General features: G+C 38.8%; 1 protein-coding gene across 5 annotated transcripts; it reads right to left on the bottom strand.

Annotated features, from left to right (window-relative positions):
* Positions 1–4,565: 4,565 nt before the first annotated feature.
* Positions 4,566–17,230, bottom strand: arrb1 (arrestin, beta 1). Of its 5 annotated transcripts, none has more exons than XM_008309603.3 (18): positions 17,009–17,230; positions 16,702–16,930; positions 15,566–15,613; positions 11,298–11,328; positions 11,140–11,200; positions 11,007–11,051; positions 10,699–10,895; positions 9,945–10,004; positions 9,773–9,840; positions 9,379–9,514; positions 8,634–8,718; positions 8,456–8,528; positions 8,190–8,327; positions 8,016–8,102; positions 7,843–7,866; positions 7,636–7,715; positions 6,973–7,021; positions 4,566–6,460 (listed from the first exon to the last, which is right to left on the bottom strand). In XM_008309603.3, the coding sequence occupies exons 3-18, from the start codon at positions 15,583–15,585 to the stop codon at positions 6,349–6,351; spliced, it is 1,266 nt and encodes a 421-aa protein (XP_008307825.1). In that variant the 5' UTR covers positions 15,586–15,613; positions 16,702–16,930; positions 17,009–17,230; the 3' UTR covers positions 4,566–6,348. The 5 variants fall into 5 exon arrangements, with proteins under 5 accessions (XP_008307825.1, XP_008307824.1, XP_016887748.1 ...); XM_017032259.2 differs by having other exon boundaries at positions 4,567–6,460; positions 8,016–8,099; positions 17,009–17,225; XM_008309605.3 differs by having other exon boundaries at positions 4,568–6,460; positions 7,645–7,715; positions 17,009–17,224.
* Positions 17,231–17,360: the final 130 nt, after the last annotated feature.

The raw sequence follows: 17,360 nt of genomic DNA, 5'->3' as shown, positions 1-17,360 counted from the left end.
TACTTCAGTTTTTTTATATACGTTTCTTTTTTTAATTTAGCTAAAAAAGTAGTAAAATGTAGCTGAAAATAAATTAAAAACAATCACAATCCTTACAAAGTTGTAGAATACTTCCACAATGAACACAATAACAACTTTACTTACTCTTTTAATAGCAAAAGACTTCACATTTACAAAACATGCATTCAATCATAAAGTCCATAGATCCACATTTAAAAACGATGTCAATCTTGTCTGTACTGGATTTGTCCAGTTTATGTGCCACTCACTCTTTACTCAATACCTGTGAAAGGCTTAAATCCATTTCTTTTCATACCTTTAATAGTGACGTTGAATCGGCTCCACACTGAAGGACCACTGCGCTCGGCTGGTACATCTCCATTGTTGGCCCGGGGAGTCTCTCTTCTTCCTCCCCACCTAGACCCCATGGATGCTGTACTGGATCCAGGACCCCCTCCATACTCCTGCCTCCCCCCTTGCTGCCATTATCTGTATATTAAAACTGGAACTGGAACTCATGTTTGAGTCACATCTAATCACCTCTAATTAGTTCTTTATTAGCAGCTACAAGGTAATGTGCAAGCATAATTCACTGAAAGGTTGTTCCGTTACACCAAAAATGTCACAGATGTGTTCATGCTAGCTAGCTAGCTAGCAGGCATTTTCAAGACGTGTAAAGCGGAACATAGTCCCACTTCCGCCGGAACGCAATTGTGATGGGACCCAATCGTGACAGTCACAACATCACATTTCTCAGCAGTAAACACGGACGCGCCTGGGTAGCGGCGGTCAAGTTTTAAACGGAAGGCAAGTAAAGAGAAACCGGGTGACCCAGCCCACGTCGACGCCGTTGTTTTTACACGCGAGCCAGGATCTAAAAACTAAAACTGTGACTGTCATTAGGACTAGCCTTCGTCTGTGTTTACATAGCGGCGTTACCTGTTGTGGATGATACAATTAAGTGTTTTATTTATATTAATGACTACAAAATATATATAAATGACGTCGACTTTCATTACGGTGGGCTTGCGTTCTGGCAAGTTCTAATATATATATGCTTTTTCAGTCAATTTTATTGTACATTCACGTTTTCTTACCGACAGTGTACCGAACCGTAATTTGTCTGTACCGCTACAGTCCTAGTGTGTGAGTATACATTACTAGAACAAGTCAAGTAAAATACCTGCAGCGTCGCTGTGTGTCAAGTGCAAATGATCAATGGGAATCTAACAACTGCAGTTACCCATTTGTTGGCATTCATCATCAACACAAGGCAAAGTCTGCACAGCAGAGAGGAAGCCACGTCACTGTGTTGTTGATACGCTTCTGCAACTTTATGATTTCTCTGATTAGCCTCATTTCACATACAAAAAGTATCACTTTGTACAGTCTGCACACGCAGAAGGGCACATATCCCTAGAGTACTGCCCCACTGCAGACATGGTAGCTGATGTTCTTATCAAGCCACTGTCAAAGGCTAAGTTTGACAAATTCAAGGGATATTTGTTTGGAGAGTAATGTGAAATGGCAGATGAAAATGTTGTTTAAAGAGCACTGCCAATATGTGAAATGTTCTATTTTTGGAGTATATATCATTTAGATTTTTTGGTTTATCACTATAGAGAGCTATAAACATGTCTTTGAGTGGGAGTGTTAAGCATATTTATTAATGTGAATAGCAAAGCCACGTTAGTGACGTCATGTGCCTACGCGCACAGAATGTTGCGCGTAGATTTTAAAATTTACGTCATTTTCTCTCGATAGTTTTCGCATGCATAGCAAGAGACTGCTTTTAAATTAAACCGGAAATCTCGTTTATCAAACATTTAGTCATCCTCAATCGTGTACGTAAGTCACAAGGGGAAAGATGACCTAATAATATGTGGCACAGTGATGTGTTCTTCTAATCTGAGTTTCTTCCAAGCTGTGTACGAAGAGGTGTTTGGCAGGAGTCAAAGGTAGTTTTGGTTCCATCAACTGTGTGGTTTTCCACCCTGACGGCAAGCGGTGAATGACTGAGAACCTGCACAGACAGCTTTTGATTGTTATTCCAGCTCATTATTGTCATTGTCTTAACATAGTGCAATGGAGAAGACTTGTGAACACAGCAGCATGGACTCTGCAAGGTAGAGTTAAGGAGCAACTTTATTTGAAGCAGATTGTGTGTTGTTTGCTGGACTTGAGTGTTTTACTGAAATGTGTAATTCAGCTCATTCCTTTCATTGTGTCTTGATGTAAGTCACTTAACCGAGTCACTTTTTGGCAAGTCTTTTTTTTTTTAGCCTTTGCATTTATTCTATTCATTGTGCCTTAATGCTGTTGTACTTTCGTTGTGAGTTGTTTGATTGTTGTAAACCTTCCAGAAGAAGCCTCTTCTTCTAAAGGTTAAAACAATATTTAAAAAAAAAAAAAAAAAAAAAAAAAAAAAAAAGCACCTTAATGGTATTGTGAAGTAGTCACTTTCATTGTAAACTGTATTTGACTGTTGTAAACCTTCCAGAATAAATAAAGTTGTTGGAATATTGTGTGCTGCATTTATTACCAGAAATTATGCAAAAAACAAAATCAATAGGGTCTCTCATTGCCTTTAAGGGCATGCATTGTCAAAGTAAAATGTATAGGTAAAGATAGCAACAAAAAAAAAGTTTAATTTAAATTTAAGTTTTTTGTTTAAGTTGTTTTAAGTTTTTGTAAAAAAAAAAAAAAAAAAAAAAAAAGTAAAAGGTAAGCAGTAAGCAAAAATCCCAACCAGAATACTTCCACAATGAACAGAACAAGAAGTTTTGAGTCTTTTAATAGCAAAACATTTACAAAACATGCATTCAATCAAAGTCCATAGATAAACATTAAAAAAAGACCTCACAGGCTCTTTAGTCATGGCTAAACTAAAAAAAAAAAAAAGTTAACATTCAAACTACCTGTGGTCTAAAAAGTTCAATGCCATGTTCAACTGGATAACAAAAGCATTGAAGTGCAATAAGAAACTTCCTGATGGGGAACATGTGGATATTTCTCCGTCTACAGTTTCAACAAAATGCTAACTGTTTAGCATTATCACTTACTGAAAGTGCAATCAAATATTCTTGAATACAACCGTTGAACATACCATACTAACAGATTGTTGGAGAAAAATAACTAAATCGCACTCACAGTAAAACAGACTCACCGGTTTAAAGATGGCTTCGTGGGTAATTCACTGCGTAGTATTTGCTCTTTCCAGCCCCGATGTCCTGTAAACATTTCACACCACTCTGTAAATGCTGTCCAAAAGTTTCATTTCCGGTGACAAAAAAAAGAAAAAAAAAAAAAAAAACCTTGAATGTTTTTCTTACTTGAGCAACTCAGAAACGGCCAGCACGATGGCGTTCACGTAACGTAGAAACCAGATGATTCGGACTTCTTGGCGTGGTGGACTCCACCGGCCCAGGTGATGGTGATGGTGGAGTCCACCGGCCCAGGTGATGGTGATAAGAGTCTGCTGCTACACCTGAAGGGATTTACTTAATCAGCTGCATACGTGCGCACACATGTTTTAATAATACATGAGGGTAAGGTCGTACCTTTGATAATAATGTCTCGTCTTCTTCATGCATGTCTCATCGTTACAATAAACCACAAAATGCAAGAACCACTTTGAAGCAAACGTTCCCCACAGAACAAGCCGCTTCTTCACCAACACGTGGCTAAAGTCGCAACACCCAAAATGTCTGGACCACTCAAACAACACGGTCTTCGTGCACATTCTTAGTGGCCAAAATACTGTTTAGCACGTTAACCGGCTGCCCAGCAGCGTGGAGACGGGTTAAAACAAACCGTCCGCACGTTCTGCGGAATACTGGTCCTTCACATGACGAGTTAGCCGCCAAAGTGAAGAGAACCAGCGATAACATCACGTACCATCGTAATATCAGCAATCGGAGCCAAGAAGTACTACCGCTTCCACCCGCTTTTAAAGGGCACAACTGCGCCTCGTTATCCAATCACAAGCGTCCTGCAGATAAACACAGTCACTGAACCCTGTGGTCAGCATTGCAGCAACTCATACTGAATTATGCTGCAAATATTGATCGCATCAAATGTGTGCAAATGTTACAAAAATGTGAATTTTTTGTGTCAAATTCTAATACACTTTGACCAAAACTTTTGTAGAATTATTTTTCAAAATTGTATTTTTACCTGCATGTTTCTCATCAAATTAAGGTGTTTATAGAACATTTTTTTGAATTTTTTCAGAAAATTATTGTTATAAAAACAAAATATGAACTTTTGTTCATTTTTGGTCAAAAACTAAAACATTTGGATGAAAATTTTTGTAAAATTATTTTTCAAAATTCTATCTTTTTCTACATATATCTCACCAAATTAGGGCATTTAGAAAACATTTTATGAAATGTATTTTATATGTGAACTTTTTGTGTAATGTTTGGTCAAAAACTAAAAACATTTGACGAAAGTTTTTGTAAAATATTTTTTTCAAAATAGCATTTTTTCTGCATGTTTCCCATCAAACAAGAACATTTTGAGAATTTGTTTTTAAAAGAAATTGGAATTTTCCAGCAAAATATATGATGAATATGATGACAATTGGACAATTTGCATTTTTCTCATCATTGTAGAGCAGTGGTTCTCAAACTGTGGTATGCAGGGAAAATTCATATTTTCACATTTACATTTAAATTGAATAAATCTGAAACATACCATGCACAATTAATACAACATTTAGAAAAATGTGTAGCTACTTGTGAGATTATGAAGGCATTTTGAGAATTAAAAAAACAATCCCAGATTTTTTGGCATTATTCTCATTTAGATTGTCGTTTTGGTCTTAACTTATGATTGTGGTGTATCTGATCTGCCTTCCCTTTGAAATGTGTAGTTTTTCTAATGTAAAAAGAAATCATTTTTCACAAACATCAATTTTATTAAAGATGCAATAAACCTTTTTCTGATCAATCTTTCCAAAATATAAGACAATAAAATATTACAATACATAAGATATGTCTGTAGTGTATTCTCATCATGTCACACACATATACAATTTTTGTATTTGTGAGCACTGGACATTGATGTAATGCACTCTCTAGCCTCTTACCCCAACCTTAACCCTTACAAATATATTTCTGAGCTTAGTCCTTACCCTTATTTTTATTTTACCCAAATTCATCCAAAAATGTCCCCACAGTTATAGTTATGTCAGGTACACACACATGCATGTCTCTTTATTTCGCATGAGCTACTCATGCACAATGAACTGCCTTTGCTCTTAACCTCTTCAACCTTTGCCATCCTAAAAGCTTAATCCATAACCTCGCTTTGATGCTAACCTAACCCCAACTCTTATGGTACCACTAAAACTGCAAATGCTTGAACTATAATAATAAAAAAATGCCCTAAAAGTTCTTCAGGACCTTCAAAATATCCTCACTTGACTTCCCGATGAAAGCTGGTCTGCACAGCTTAGCATATACACACACACACACAAACACACACACACACACACACACACACACACACACACAGAGTGATGGAATGTTCAAAGAAATCAGTTGTTTATAAAATAAATGTTTCTGATATACAACATAGTGATACAGGTTTGTTCAAGTTCCAAACTGATCTTTTTGTTTGTTCATAATTATTAATAATAATTAAAAAAAAGAAATTAACCACACTTCCTGTTTACATGATATCCACAATAAAACATTCTTCAGTTTTTGTTTTCCAATCTACCTCTTCCCATCAACAACATAAACGTCATGTAAAAACACACATGACAACAGGAAATAGTGAATTCATTGACAGACTTGAGAGAATAGAACAAAACTGACGATGAAGTGTTTCATGCAAATGATCCTGCGCTGCTCTCAGCTGACTGACTGACGGCTCTCTGGAAAATACAGGTTCCTGGAGAGGATGCTCTGCAGCTTTGTCCTCTCGAACAGTGAAGCCTCATCAGCTCCACGTCCATGTTGTGGTGGTGAACTGTTTCACGTTAGCCACAGGTGGCAGTGGTGTGGCCCTCTAATAGAATACATCCAGACTAATCTCAACACAAAGTTACTCCTGTTTGGTCCCTAATGGAAACACGTAGAACAAAGTGATGCATGCTACCAGCCATCAATATAACACAGTGACTGCAGGTGTAACACTACAGCCGTCTGGCAGTCTGACAGTCTAAAACAATACTGATGTCTAGGCTGTGGTATTCTAGATTTTGACACCCTGGCAGGACTCAGGGAGAAGACGAACATGACAAGAACATTAACACAGCACTGCCGAGTGGAGAGGGCGTCTGGACTGTGGTTAGACCTAAAGGTGGACTCCATTAGCTCCATCAGCAGCTCGCGGCCTTTATCTGTCATTTAATTTGGGCGACTCCACTGGCTCCTCCTCTTCATCCTTGTCATCTTTGGCTCCAATCAGTCGCTGTCGAGCAAAGTCCTCAAATATGATGTCATCGTCGCTGACGAGTAGAGGAAGAGAAGGAAAGACATGGAAGTTAGGTAAATGTAGAGACAGATTTGAAAAAGATTCCAAAATATAATTGTAGTAAGATAAGAAGAGGAAGTTAATATTTTTAACTCAATAATAATAATAATAATTACTATTATTATTATTGTTATTATTATTATTATTATTATTATAACATACTGTTATTTTTTTATTATCATTATTAAAAGAAATTATTTCCTGTGAGAGGAGTTCTGACTGTTAATTAATCAATACATTTCTGTGTGAAATGAAAACCATCAGATTATGGTCAAGTGTTTCTCGAGGCTCTTCTGACGACGGCTGAGTTTCCATTTGCTTCACCACATCAGACATTAAAACACATTAGACAGAGACGAGTCCATCACTGAACCCATCAGTGTTAATGCTTCAGAGGGTGGAGATGAAACCCAGCTGTCAGCTTCAGCGGAAGAAGGAGCCAATCAGGGGGGAGAGAGAGAGAGAGAGAGAGAGACAGCTGCTCACTTTGTGTCAAACTCAATCAGATTTGTGTCGATCGGAGCTTCATCAGGAGCTGTGAAACAGAGAGAGACACTGATGTCAGATGGTGGAGATGTAAAGAAGAGACATCTGAGGACATGTCCACCACACAAACATCACAGACATGTTGAAAGGATCATCAGGTTTCATTCTGGATTTCTGGATATTTAGGGGGTTTATCTAAGTGTTGTTGAGTTTGGCCTGGGGCCAAGAACCAATCAGAGACAAGGAGTCACAAAAATGGACGCTATGGTGGAGTATTGGACAAACGGATTAACTGAAGACATAACTGTTAGTGTGTGTATCACCTCAAGTATATTACATCTGAAGAGACACTTAATAAAGTCAAATATTAAAGCTGTTGGATTACACACAAGGCTCAGAATGATTTATATTTCTGTCAGACTTTTACAACAGACTCCAATCTGGGGGGAAGAAAAGCACTGCGATTTATATACTTTTGGAAAAACATTGTGTTAAATGACCCCTTCCCCTGATTACTGATGTACCTGACTCTGACCCTGACGCTGACCCTTCCAGGCTACCTTGACAAAAAAGACACACTTCTTTAAAAGAGTATATAAAATATACGGTCCCACGTGCCAGCTGTACCAGGAACACACACACACACACACACTCACAGACTACCTGTCTCACCGTCTCTGTAGAAAGACTCTTCTAACGGCTTCGGATGCATCAACGTAAACGGCAGCTCAACAGAGACGTCACTGAAACAGAAGATGTTGAGCTTTAAAAACTCCAGGGTCAAAGGTTAAGTAATCACATGGTCTCAGTGGTGTGTCCAGGTGCTTGACATCAGTGATCATCAGTAATGACAGTGATGTAAAAGGTTACCTAGCTGCCAGATCTCCCAGCAGCCTGGAGACGATAAAGAAGAAACAGCGTCAGAGTATTCACTTCACTAACTGTCACTCCAGCTCCATCATACAGAACACGTCTCAACCTGAAAACTACTGAGTAAGTATTGGCTGAATATTTATATTTTGTGTGGAGTGAAATGTACTGACCCTCCTCTGGAGACCACCAGCTTCACTTTGACTTTGTAAGAGACAATGATGCCCAGAATTTCCTTATTGGCTCCTTCTCTCAACCTGCTCCAGGCGCAGAGAAATTAAGTCAAAATGTCAAATTTCAAAATTCTGCTGAAGACGGTTGAAACGTCTCGTTAATGTGGGACTCACAGGGTGCTGGACGCCAGGTTTGTGTCTTCATGTTTGAGTTTTCCGTCCAAAGCGAGACCACGCTTCTCTCTGTTGTTGGCTAGGAACGGTGTGAGGGTGAAGACTTTACAGAAGGTTGAGCTGGGAGCCACAATATCACTGAGAAAACAAACCCCCGCCCCCCGATTGAACATCATGACGTCATCATTGGGTTTAATTATCTGTGTCACAATTGGACTTGGGAACTGTCCCGGACTACAGAGCTGATAGAAATGGACTGAACTCACTCTGACTCTTCAGTAGCCACTGGACATTTGTACTGGGCCGTGTTGAATAGGCAGATGTCTGCGTACTGTCTCACTGTCAACACACACACACACACACACACACACAGGCACACACGCAGAAATCGTTTTAATGACACAATATACTACACATACACACAACTCGTTAGACCCACAGTACCTGAGATTTTCATCTTCTTCACTGTCTTGTTGGTGTTGTTGGTGACATGAACATTGACACTGATGGGCTCACCATGGTAATAGATCTAAGGGACCAAACACATTGGAAAAGCATTATCTCTGACCACATTCATCTCTCTTTTCTGTTCAACAGTCCCAGTGGACAGATGAGAAGATTACAACTCACAAAGTCACCACAAGTTATTGTTAATATTAAGTAAAAAATACTTTGATCAAAAGCAACATCTTTACAAATAAAATTCAGAATTAATTAATTTCTTCTCAGAAATGAATAAAAATACACAAATTCACCTTAAAATATGTAGCTGTGTACTTTTTATGGTTAAAATTCTGAAAGATTATACTTTTTGGTACGTCAGCTTTGATCACAGTATTATGCTATAATTCTGAAAAAGTCTTCAAAAGTCTTCAAAAATAAAAGTTTCTCAAAAATGAATAAAAATGCACTCATTTGCCTTAAAACACATAGCAATGGTCATTTTTATGGTTAAAATAATAAAAAACAGACTTTTTTGGTACGTCAACTTTTGACCACAGTATTATATCATAATAATAACATTCTGAAAAAAGTCTTCAAAAGTAAAAGTTTCTTAAAAATAAGTAAAAGTAAAAAATAAAAAAAAACATTAATGTGAGATGTTTTCCTGGTTCAGATCTTGACCACGGCCTTTCCTTTGTAGGATGTGTGTATCATGTGTCAGGTGTGTGTGGAGCTCAAATTTCACCTCCTTGTCCAGAGAGGCCTCCAGATGCAGAGGTTTGTCTGACATCAGGAACTGTCTGGTAGTCTCTGCCGTGGGCTGAGGACCAGGTTTCTCCGGCGCGTACTGCACCTTCCTGATCACCAGACGAACCGAGTTTCTACATCAACAACAACACGGCACATAAATCCATCTGTTTTATCTGGGTGGTACTGAAGACAGAGCATATATTTATTTTATAACCACGAGATATTTAAGTTAAGTCTGGATATTTGATCTGACTTGGATAATTGTGGTTGGCTGTCTGTCAACAGTCAATGATTTGTCTGCCACAGGAAGCTGCTAATGCACAACTCATTTTCAATCATCCATAATTCATCCTGTGTTCAGGGTCTGACTGTGACTCGAACACTTTTACCTTTTATGGATCTTTTCGTCCACATTTTCTGCACAGAATGCTTTCACCTCAAAGTCAACACCACAGGCCTAAAGAAGAATGAGAGACAGAATCAAAAAGATAATAATTTTTTATCCCATCATTTAAATCCGGTTGATGATATGATTTCAACAGCTCAGACTGCAGTCTTCACCTTCCCAGTGTCCTCTGGTCCAGGCTGCAGGGTGACGGAGCAGGGTAGGTTCAGAGGAATCTAGAAACACAGACAACAACAACAACAACTCTGACATTTCACATCTAAAAGCGCACAATTCTAAATTTCCTATTACTGTGCTGTGAGTCCAGCCTTGTGAAGCTGCACCAGTGTTGAAGTTCTGTTTCAGTCCGTGGTCTGTCCACACTTTTTTAATCTGTAAGTTCCAATTATTCTTTATCAATATTTATTAGATAGACTGACATAAACTGACACCTTGTCAACGTAAGAGGTCAACAATTGGTGTAGCTACAGAATGAATTATTGAAAAACAGCAATAAATCACTCATGTTATAAATACTTATTTATACAGCTTTGAATATTTATCATTTCAAATTTGAGGTGATTCAAATAAAAATAAATAAAGCGATAAAAAATGTTTTAATTCTCTGGGGTGTGAGGGCTGCTGAGGGGAGATTATAATTTAAGGACCCCAAGTTCACAACCTACAAAACATCACCTCAAATACTATTATAAACTTATATTATTATAATATAGTTTAAGACATTTGAATTATTTGAATTATAATTATTCATTTTGCTTTTTTTTTTTTTTCATTTAAAGTCTTTGTCAAACTGCTTGTGTTTATGACAGGATGAAGTAGGTGTAGAGTAATTATAGTGTTGGTCTATGTCAGTGTATGTACTTTAGATGTAGTGTAGGTGTAGTGCAGGTGTAGCTGTGTACTTGTTACCTCGAAGGTGAAGGGATAAGCATGTTCTCCCAGCTTTTTAATCAAACGTTCCTGCAGACGAGTCAGACTCTTCTTCTCCTCAGGCAGTGAAGGAAAGGCCTGAACGTTAGCCACAAACAGGTCTTTACGAAACGTCAAGCCCAGGACGTCCAGGTCCTCACGTCCATAACGGAACGCACAGGTCAGAGTCACAAACACTGACAAAAAATAATTAAAAATCAAGGGTCACTTTTCTCTGGGTGTGATGATCCAGACGCAGCTTGAACTTTGATACTGTTTCAACGTAAACATGTAAAGTCATTTCGCACCTTTCCTCTCCTTCAGGTACTCTGGGTCAATCAGCACAACACCGTCTGTTGGGAAGAACAAAAACAAGCTACAGTCAAATGCCCACGTCTGATGAACACACAGTGGAGAAGTCCCGGTTCTGGAGAACCTCACCAACAGGCTCCACCAGGTCCACATGGTCCACAAAGTCTCTCTTTCCCAGGTAGACTGTGAGCTTAGGGACAGAACAGAAGAAAAGACATTCAGTCCATGACTGAGACACGTTCTCAGGTTTTCATTTGGTTCTCTTTAAAAAGACCAGCAAAACTCACTTTTCCATTTGGACTGGCTTTTTTAAACACCCTAGAAACAAACACAAACAAACAAACAAACAAACACAGGTCAGTGTGTGTTACACACACGTGGCTTTGACAGAAAAACCCGTTCTTATTGTTGTTTATTAGCATATAAAATAATAATATATATTTGTAATTAAGGATGTCCGATAATATCGGCTGACTGATATCAGCCCAATATTAACATAATTATGTAATGTGTGTACGAATCGCTATCGATTTTCCTCCGATCGTCAAAACCTGATAACATAATGTCTGGGTTTCACCAAATGATGTGTGATCTAAAAATAGCTTTAGGGATAAACAACCGTATATTAGCATTGCAGCTCATTCAATTAATCTCATAGTCATACAGTGGTTTGTACAGATAAATAAATAAATATAACCAGGCTATCGGTTGACATCCCTATTTGTAATACATTTAGTCAGTGGTAGGTGTGAACTGTATATTTTTGTAGTTAGTACTTTGGAGAAGTGGACAAATTAAAATGCCATGCAGTTGGAGACTAAAACCCTGTTTCATTCTTTCTGTGCAGCCGAGGTCCACTACTGGACCCAGGCCCCATGGTTGGGTACTCCTGGACTGGAGAACTGTTATAGCTGGGATTGGCTGTGGTTCAAAGGGCTAATGTTTTTATTTTAATACACTCTGTGACATGAAACTACAACATGTGAGGTCAGCACAGACACTGCTGAATCCTCCACTGTCCCCTTTTACTAAACACTCCTGCTCCCACCGCTTATAAACATAAGCAGACACCAGAGAGGTTCTGGTGTCAGTCATCATCATCATCCTCATCATCCTCATCATCATTATCATCATTACGAGCCGTTTCCTTCCAGAGTTTCCTCCTCCTCTTTCTCCTCTTTTCTCTCTCAGTCATAAATTAGCTGCTGTGGCTCCATTAGCTTTCAGCTTCCTCCTGCATGTCTCTTCATCAATCAGCAGCATCAGGACGCTGCTGTTTTCCCGGAAACCAGCAGGACTCCAGGGAGCTCGCTCAGCACACGATTACCTGCTCGCCCTCATCTTTGCAATTAGTCCAATTAAAGATTAACGACTTCAGACATAAAGCTGTGCAGGGATAATTAGGCCACAGCTGATGTTCTGTCATTTCATCAACGGACTCAAAAATGTCGTCTTTCAGAGAACAGAATAAATAAAGCTGACTTTTTTTCTTCACATCTCATCTACAGGACACTTCATGTCAGTTTTAATTAAGGTTTTAATAAAGCTTTGACGAGACACATGAATTAATCTCCTCTGACAACCCTGCTCCTGCTGATCGATCACAGACATTCCGACAGTGGAAAGATCAGCTGATCAATGAGAAGAAGACTCCCCTGGTGCTGAGAGCAAGACACACATTAACACTGATGTCAACATCAACGTCAACGTCAGCGTCACATCAGCTAATGAAAACAAAACACTTCCACATTCAGTGCCTTGTTGTCAAACCACCATCATCAGATGATGTTTTGCTCTACAGCAGCTCTGTCTGACTGTAGTGTGGCCTGACTGTACTCTGACTGACTGTTGATCCACAGATGAATGTTGAACTCACACGACTTCAAAGTTTAAAATATATATTTAAAAAGTCCTTAAAATAAAGCTGTGAAAGCTGGTTATGTAACCACACCACAAACAAAAAAACAGTAACCTATCCCTTTAACAGGCTCCTACTTAGACACGTTGTCTCTTTAGCTGCACCACAAACGCAGGTCCTTGCTTTAATACATCAGCTGTGTGATCATCGTCTAATAGCTTTACTCTGGTCGTCATGACAACACGACTGATCTCAGCAGCTTCGAACTCCCACTGTTTTAACTCAGTCAAACAAACGTCCACAGCAGCAGAGCTGATCTGTATGTTTGACCAAGCACAGTCAGCTCATTAACATTCTCCTGACACCACACCGTAAGATCAGTCAGCCTGCACACACACACACACACACACACACACACACACACACACACACACAAATGCTATAGCTCCACACAGAGAGTAAAAAGTGAGAGTTTACTGACATGAAAAAAAATTTGGGGAGAAAAGGTAAAAGTTGAAAGAAAACGTGTTTAATTTATATTACTAAAATTTTCACATTCCCATCTTTAATAATCCCAGAAATTCAACTTACTATTTAATTTATTTATTCATTTGTTTAACTGTATTTAGTTAATCTGAACAAATATTACTTTCTTAAGAATATATTTTTAGGTTATTTTAATTCTGTTGGTTGTTTTGTTTTTTGTTTTTTAGTTTAAGCGGGACAACCAGATAAGATCGTGTTCAAGTTAGAAAGTTTAACAGCTGTTTTGTTTTGAGTTTTTTTAGCCAAAAAATCTTTGAAAGTAAATGACTCAAAACTGTGAGTTAAAAGTACTGAGAAGTAGAGCGGAAAAACAGAAGTGTAATAAATGTTGACCTTTATCCAGATCTGATTAATTTACTGCTGCTGCTGCTGCTGCTGCTGCTGCTGCTGCTGTTTGTTTACACAGAGACACCATGTCTTTTTTCTACTGGGGTCAAATCTTACAACAGACTGGCTCAGTGTTGACTCTGTTCTTCTAGCTGTTAGAAAATACATCTACTGTTTATGTACACTTCATGAACCCTAAATCTCATTGTGTTTTATCACAACCAGAGGTAAATCACTACAAAACTAGTAGGAAACACAATAATGTAAAAAACTTTGGCTATTCAGGGGAAATAAAAGGTGAAGGAATTTCATTCTTTCATTTGTTTATCTTCAAATACTTCTCAGGGTCACAGTTAGTGGAGCCCAGTTCCTACCAGCCAAAGGCTGGACAAACAACTATTCACACTAACATTCACACACAGATTCACACCTATTTTCAGTTTAGTTTGAACTACGAACCTAATCTTTCAGTGTGAGGACTGTGGGAGAAAACTAGAAAACTGTCCATACAGAAAGAACAGCAGTGAGAGCTGGGGATTGAACTAATTACATTCTTTCTGTAAGGCAAAAGCACTCACTATTTTTCCACCATGTGGCCCAGTGAGAGGATCTAGAATAAGTAAAAATGACATTAAAATGATCGAGAACCATCTTCGTCTCCAGTCAGGGTGGACTTCTAACCAACATGTCTGGCCCTGTGAACTTCTTACAACTCAAACATATTTAGGTTGTTGCGTTTGAATTTTTGTTCTTCAAGGCCCTTGAAAATACTGTTTACTCCATTTGTGTTGTTTGGTCTTGACAGTGTGTTTAAGCTTTTTATGTGGTGTTTAAAAGTAAAGCAGTTTGTGAAGAGATCCTTCACATACACTGCATAGATTTAATGTCACCCACGGTTCAGTCACTGTTGGTTACCAAGGCCACGGGCTGAACTGACAGCGTCTGTGCCAGAGTTAACTGAAGGCTTCAAACCATGACTGCTGTATTCCCCCACTGACAGGACGGTGAAGGAAACCAGTAACTTTACAGACGACACAGTCTGATCATTTCATTCTAATTTATCTGGTTCTTTCTGGACCAAATGTAATATTAGTAACACAATTCTGTGTAAAAATAATAATAATTTTAAATAATGAAGGATTGATCACAGCTGGATTGTTTACACACCTGGTTAATAGACCTGTCTCCAACCACTGGTTACTGTGTCTTTACCTTAAAGGACTATTCTAATCAACATGTTCTGGATCTGGAGTTGGTGTACACAACCAGTTGACTATATGAATAAAAAATCTGAATGCTGTTTCATTAAATTAAACAAGGCAAAAACAAGGCATTATTATTATTATTATTATTATATTATTATTATAATAGTAGTAATATAATAACAATAATAATTATTGTTGTTGTTGTTATTATTATTATTATATAAAAGGTAAATGGTGTTTTTTCATATATTAACTCTACTGGATACAGTCAAAGTAGACGTCATGTATTTCAGACACACACGCACACAAAGAGGCAAACTCCATGTTTTCAGGCTGACCTTTTTGAAACAAAAAGCTAACTGACATGCAAGACATTTAACTCCTTTAAAAAAACCTCATATGTGTTTGTGCTGAAGGTTATAAACACACACACACACATACACACACATCATAGATTGATGGATTAAAAAGAGAGCGAGTGGGAGAGAAGAGAGAGAGAGATGTAAAGGTCAGTGGAGAAAACACAAACAGCAGCGAGCTCAGAAAGAACAGGACCAGGAACACATGTAGGAACAAACATGAGAACCAACAGAACACACTCTCTGTCTCAGTGTCTTACCTGGTTCCTTTATCTCCCATCCTGTCGACACAGACCAACCTGCAACAGCTGAAAGCAGAGATGATCGAGGAGGAGGAGGAGAAGGAGGAGGAGGAAGAAGAGGATGGAGGAAAGGAGGGATGCCGTTACCGTGGAAACTGAGGGGAGAACGTCTGCTTCTCTACCCTTCTTCTCTCTCTCTCTCGCTCTCTCACTTTCTCTTCCTCTCTCAGGAAGTCGATGTCATCCTTTCAGACTCTCCTCCATCTGAGCTGTGATCTTCCAGATAAGTGAGGAGCTCAGAGCTGTGCTGCTCCTCCTCTTTAATTCACTGTCCCCTCTGCTCTCCCACCCTGCATTGCACTCACAGCCTCTCTGTGTCTCTCTCTTTCTCTCTCTCTCTCTCCCTCTGTCACTCTCCCTCCTTTTCTCTCTCCCTCACTGCTGTCAAACTCATCTATGAAGTGCTCAGATCTAAAACAGCCAGAAGACACATTTTATTTTTGTTCAATGTTAACATCAGATTGCAGCTGCTCTCTGACCTCCAACACCACCACAATAATAATAACATTAACAACAACAATAACCATCACCATTATAGGTCTGGTCTCACTAACCCTGTAGAACTAGTTACCCGTCTGGCCTGTCTGTAGTAGATTTTAACAGTGAAATAGAAAGTCCTTCCCACCCTGTTTCTACTAAATGTCATTATGGTGACTGTAAAGGTGAGCTCTGATTCTGTTCTGCAGCTTCATCCTGAGCCGTAGATTAATCAGTCAGTTTGACAGGGTGCAGGCTGTAGGTTCTCTCTTGTCTGAAATCAGCTGTCACTTTGAGATAATAAATCCACGTTTTCCTCAGGATCAAAGATGTGAAAAGCTTCCAAAGCATTAATGTTGTAGCAGAAATTCATTGAATCATATGAAAATGTTAAAAAAAATTAAGTGGCAGAAACAGGTGAACAACAGTTCATGTTTAGTATGAAACAGCAGTGATTATCAGAGGTCGTCACCTTTGACCTTTAATTGATCAAAGCCTTTTATCTTTCATTATTGAATCGTTAGTTTAGTTAAAATCAAATATAAATATGAACCTAATTATCAAGAAGATGAATTTCATTAGAGCCACACAGTGGATAAGTTGGTAAGTACACTTACAGAGATCATGGAGCTGTGTTGCTTTTCTCCAGCTTCTTCTAACAGTCTAGAAACAGACAGATTGAGGATTAGATTCACACTAAACTGACAAGGGGTGTGAATGTCATTGTGAACAGTTGTTGTGGTCTCTACTGTATATATGTGATATAGAGTGATAGAGTGGAGAACAGAGTGAAACGCTTCCCTCGTCAGATGACTGCTCTGATTGGCTGCTGCGCCCCTCGTGACCCTGGAAAGAATTAAGCAGTGGAAGAAGAATGAACAAAAGACTTTCTGAGAGCGACTGTGGAAAGTACTGAATACTTACTGAAGGTAAAACTGCATAAATCCAGGACCCGCATTATGAATGGAAAACAATGTGGACCAGTACCAGAGGTTTGACCCCGGTCTCTGTTGGAGTCTTCTGTGATGGTCAGCAGCAGCACCTGCTCAGAGTGTCCTCATTAACGTCCATGTGTGAAACAGCCTGCAGTGATGAAGCTGCTCCTCATGTTGGTCACATGGTATTTTTAAACCTCATTAACAGTGTGTATCCAAAACTGCCCCCAGGGAGAGACGGGGAGGAGAAGAGGGAGAAAACAATGAAGAAGGGAGTTGACAAGATATTCAACAATATTTTATTAGAAACAACAGTTACAACCCTAGCTGTGATGACATTG

Source organism: Cynoglossus semilaevis, chromosome 4 (genome assembly GCF_000523025.1).
Source record: "Cynoglossus semilaevis isolate Cse_v1.0 chromosome 4, Cse_v1.0, whole genome shotgun sequence".
Lineage (NCBI taxonomy): Eukaryota > Metazoa > Chordata > Actinopteri > Pleuronectiformes > Cynoglossidae > Cynoglossus > Cynoglossus semilaevis.
The sequence above is the reverse complement of the archived record's forward strand: the minus strand, read 5'-3'. Positions and strand labels throughout refer to the sequence as shown.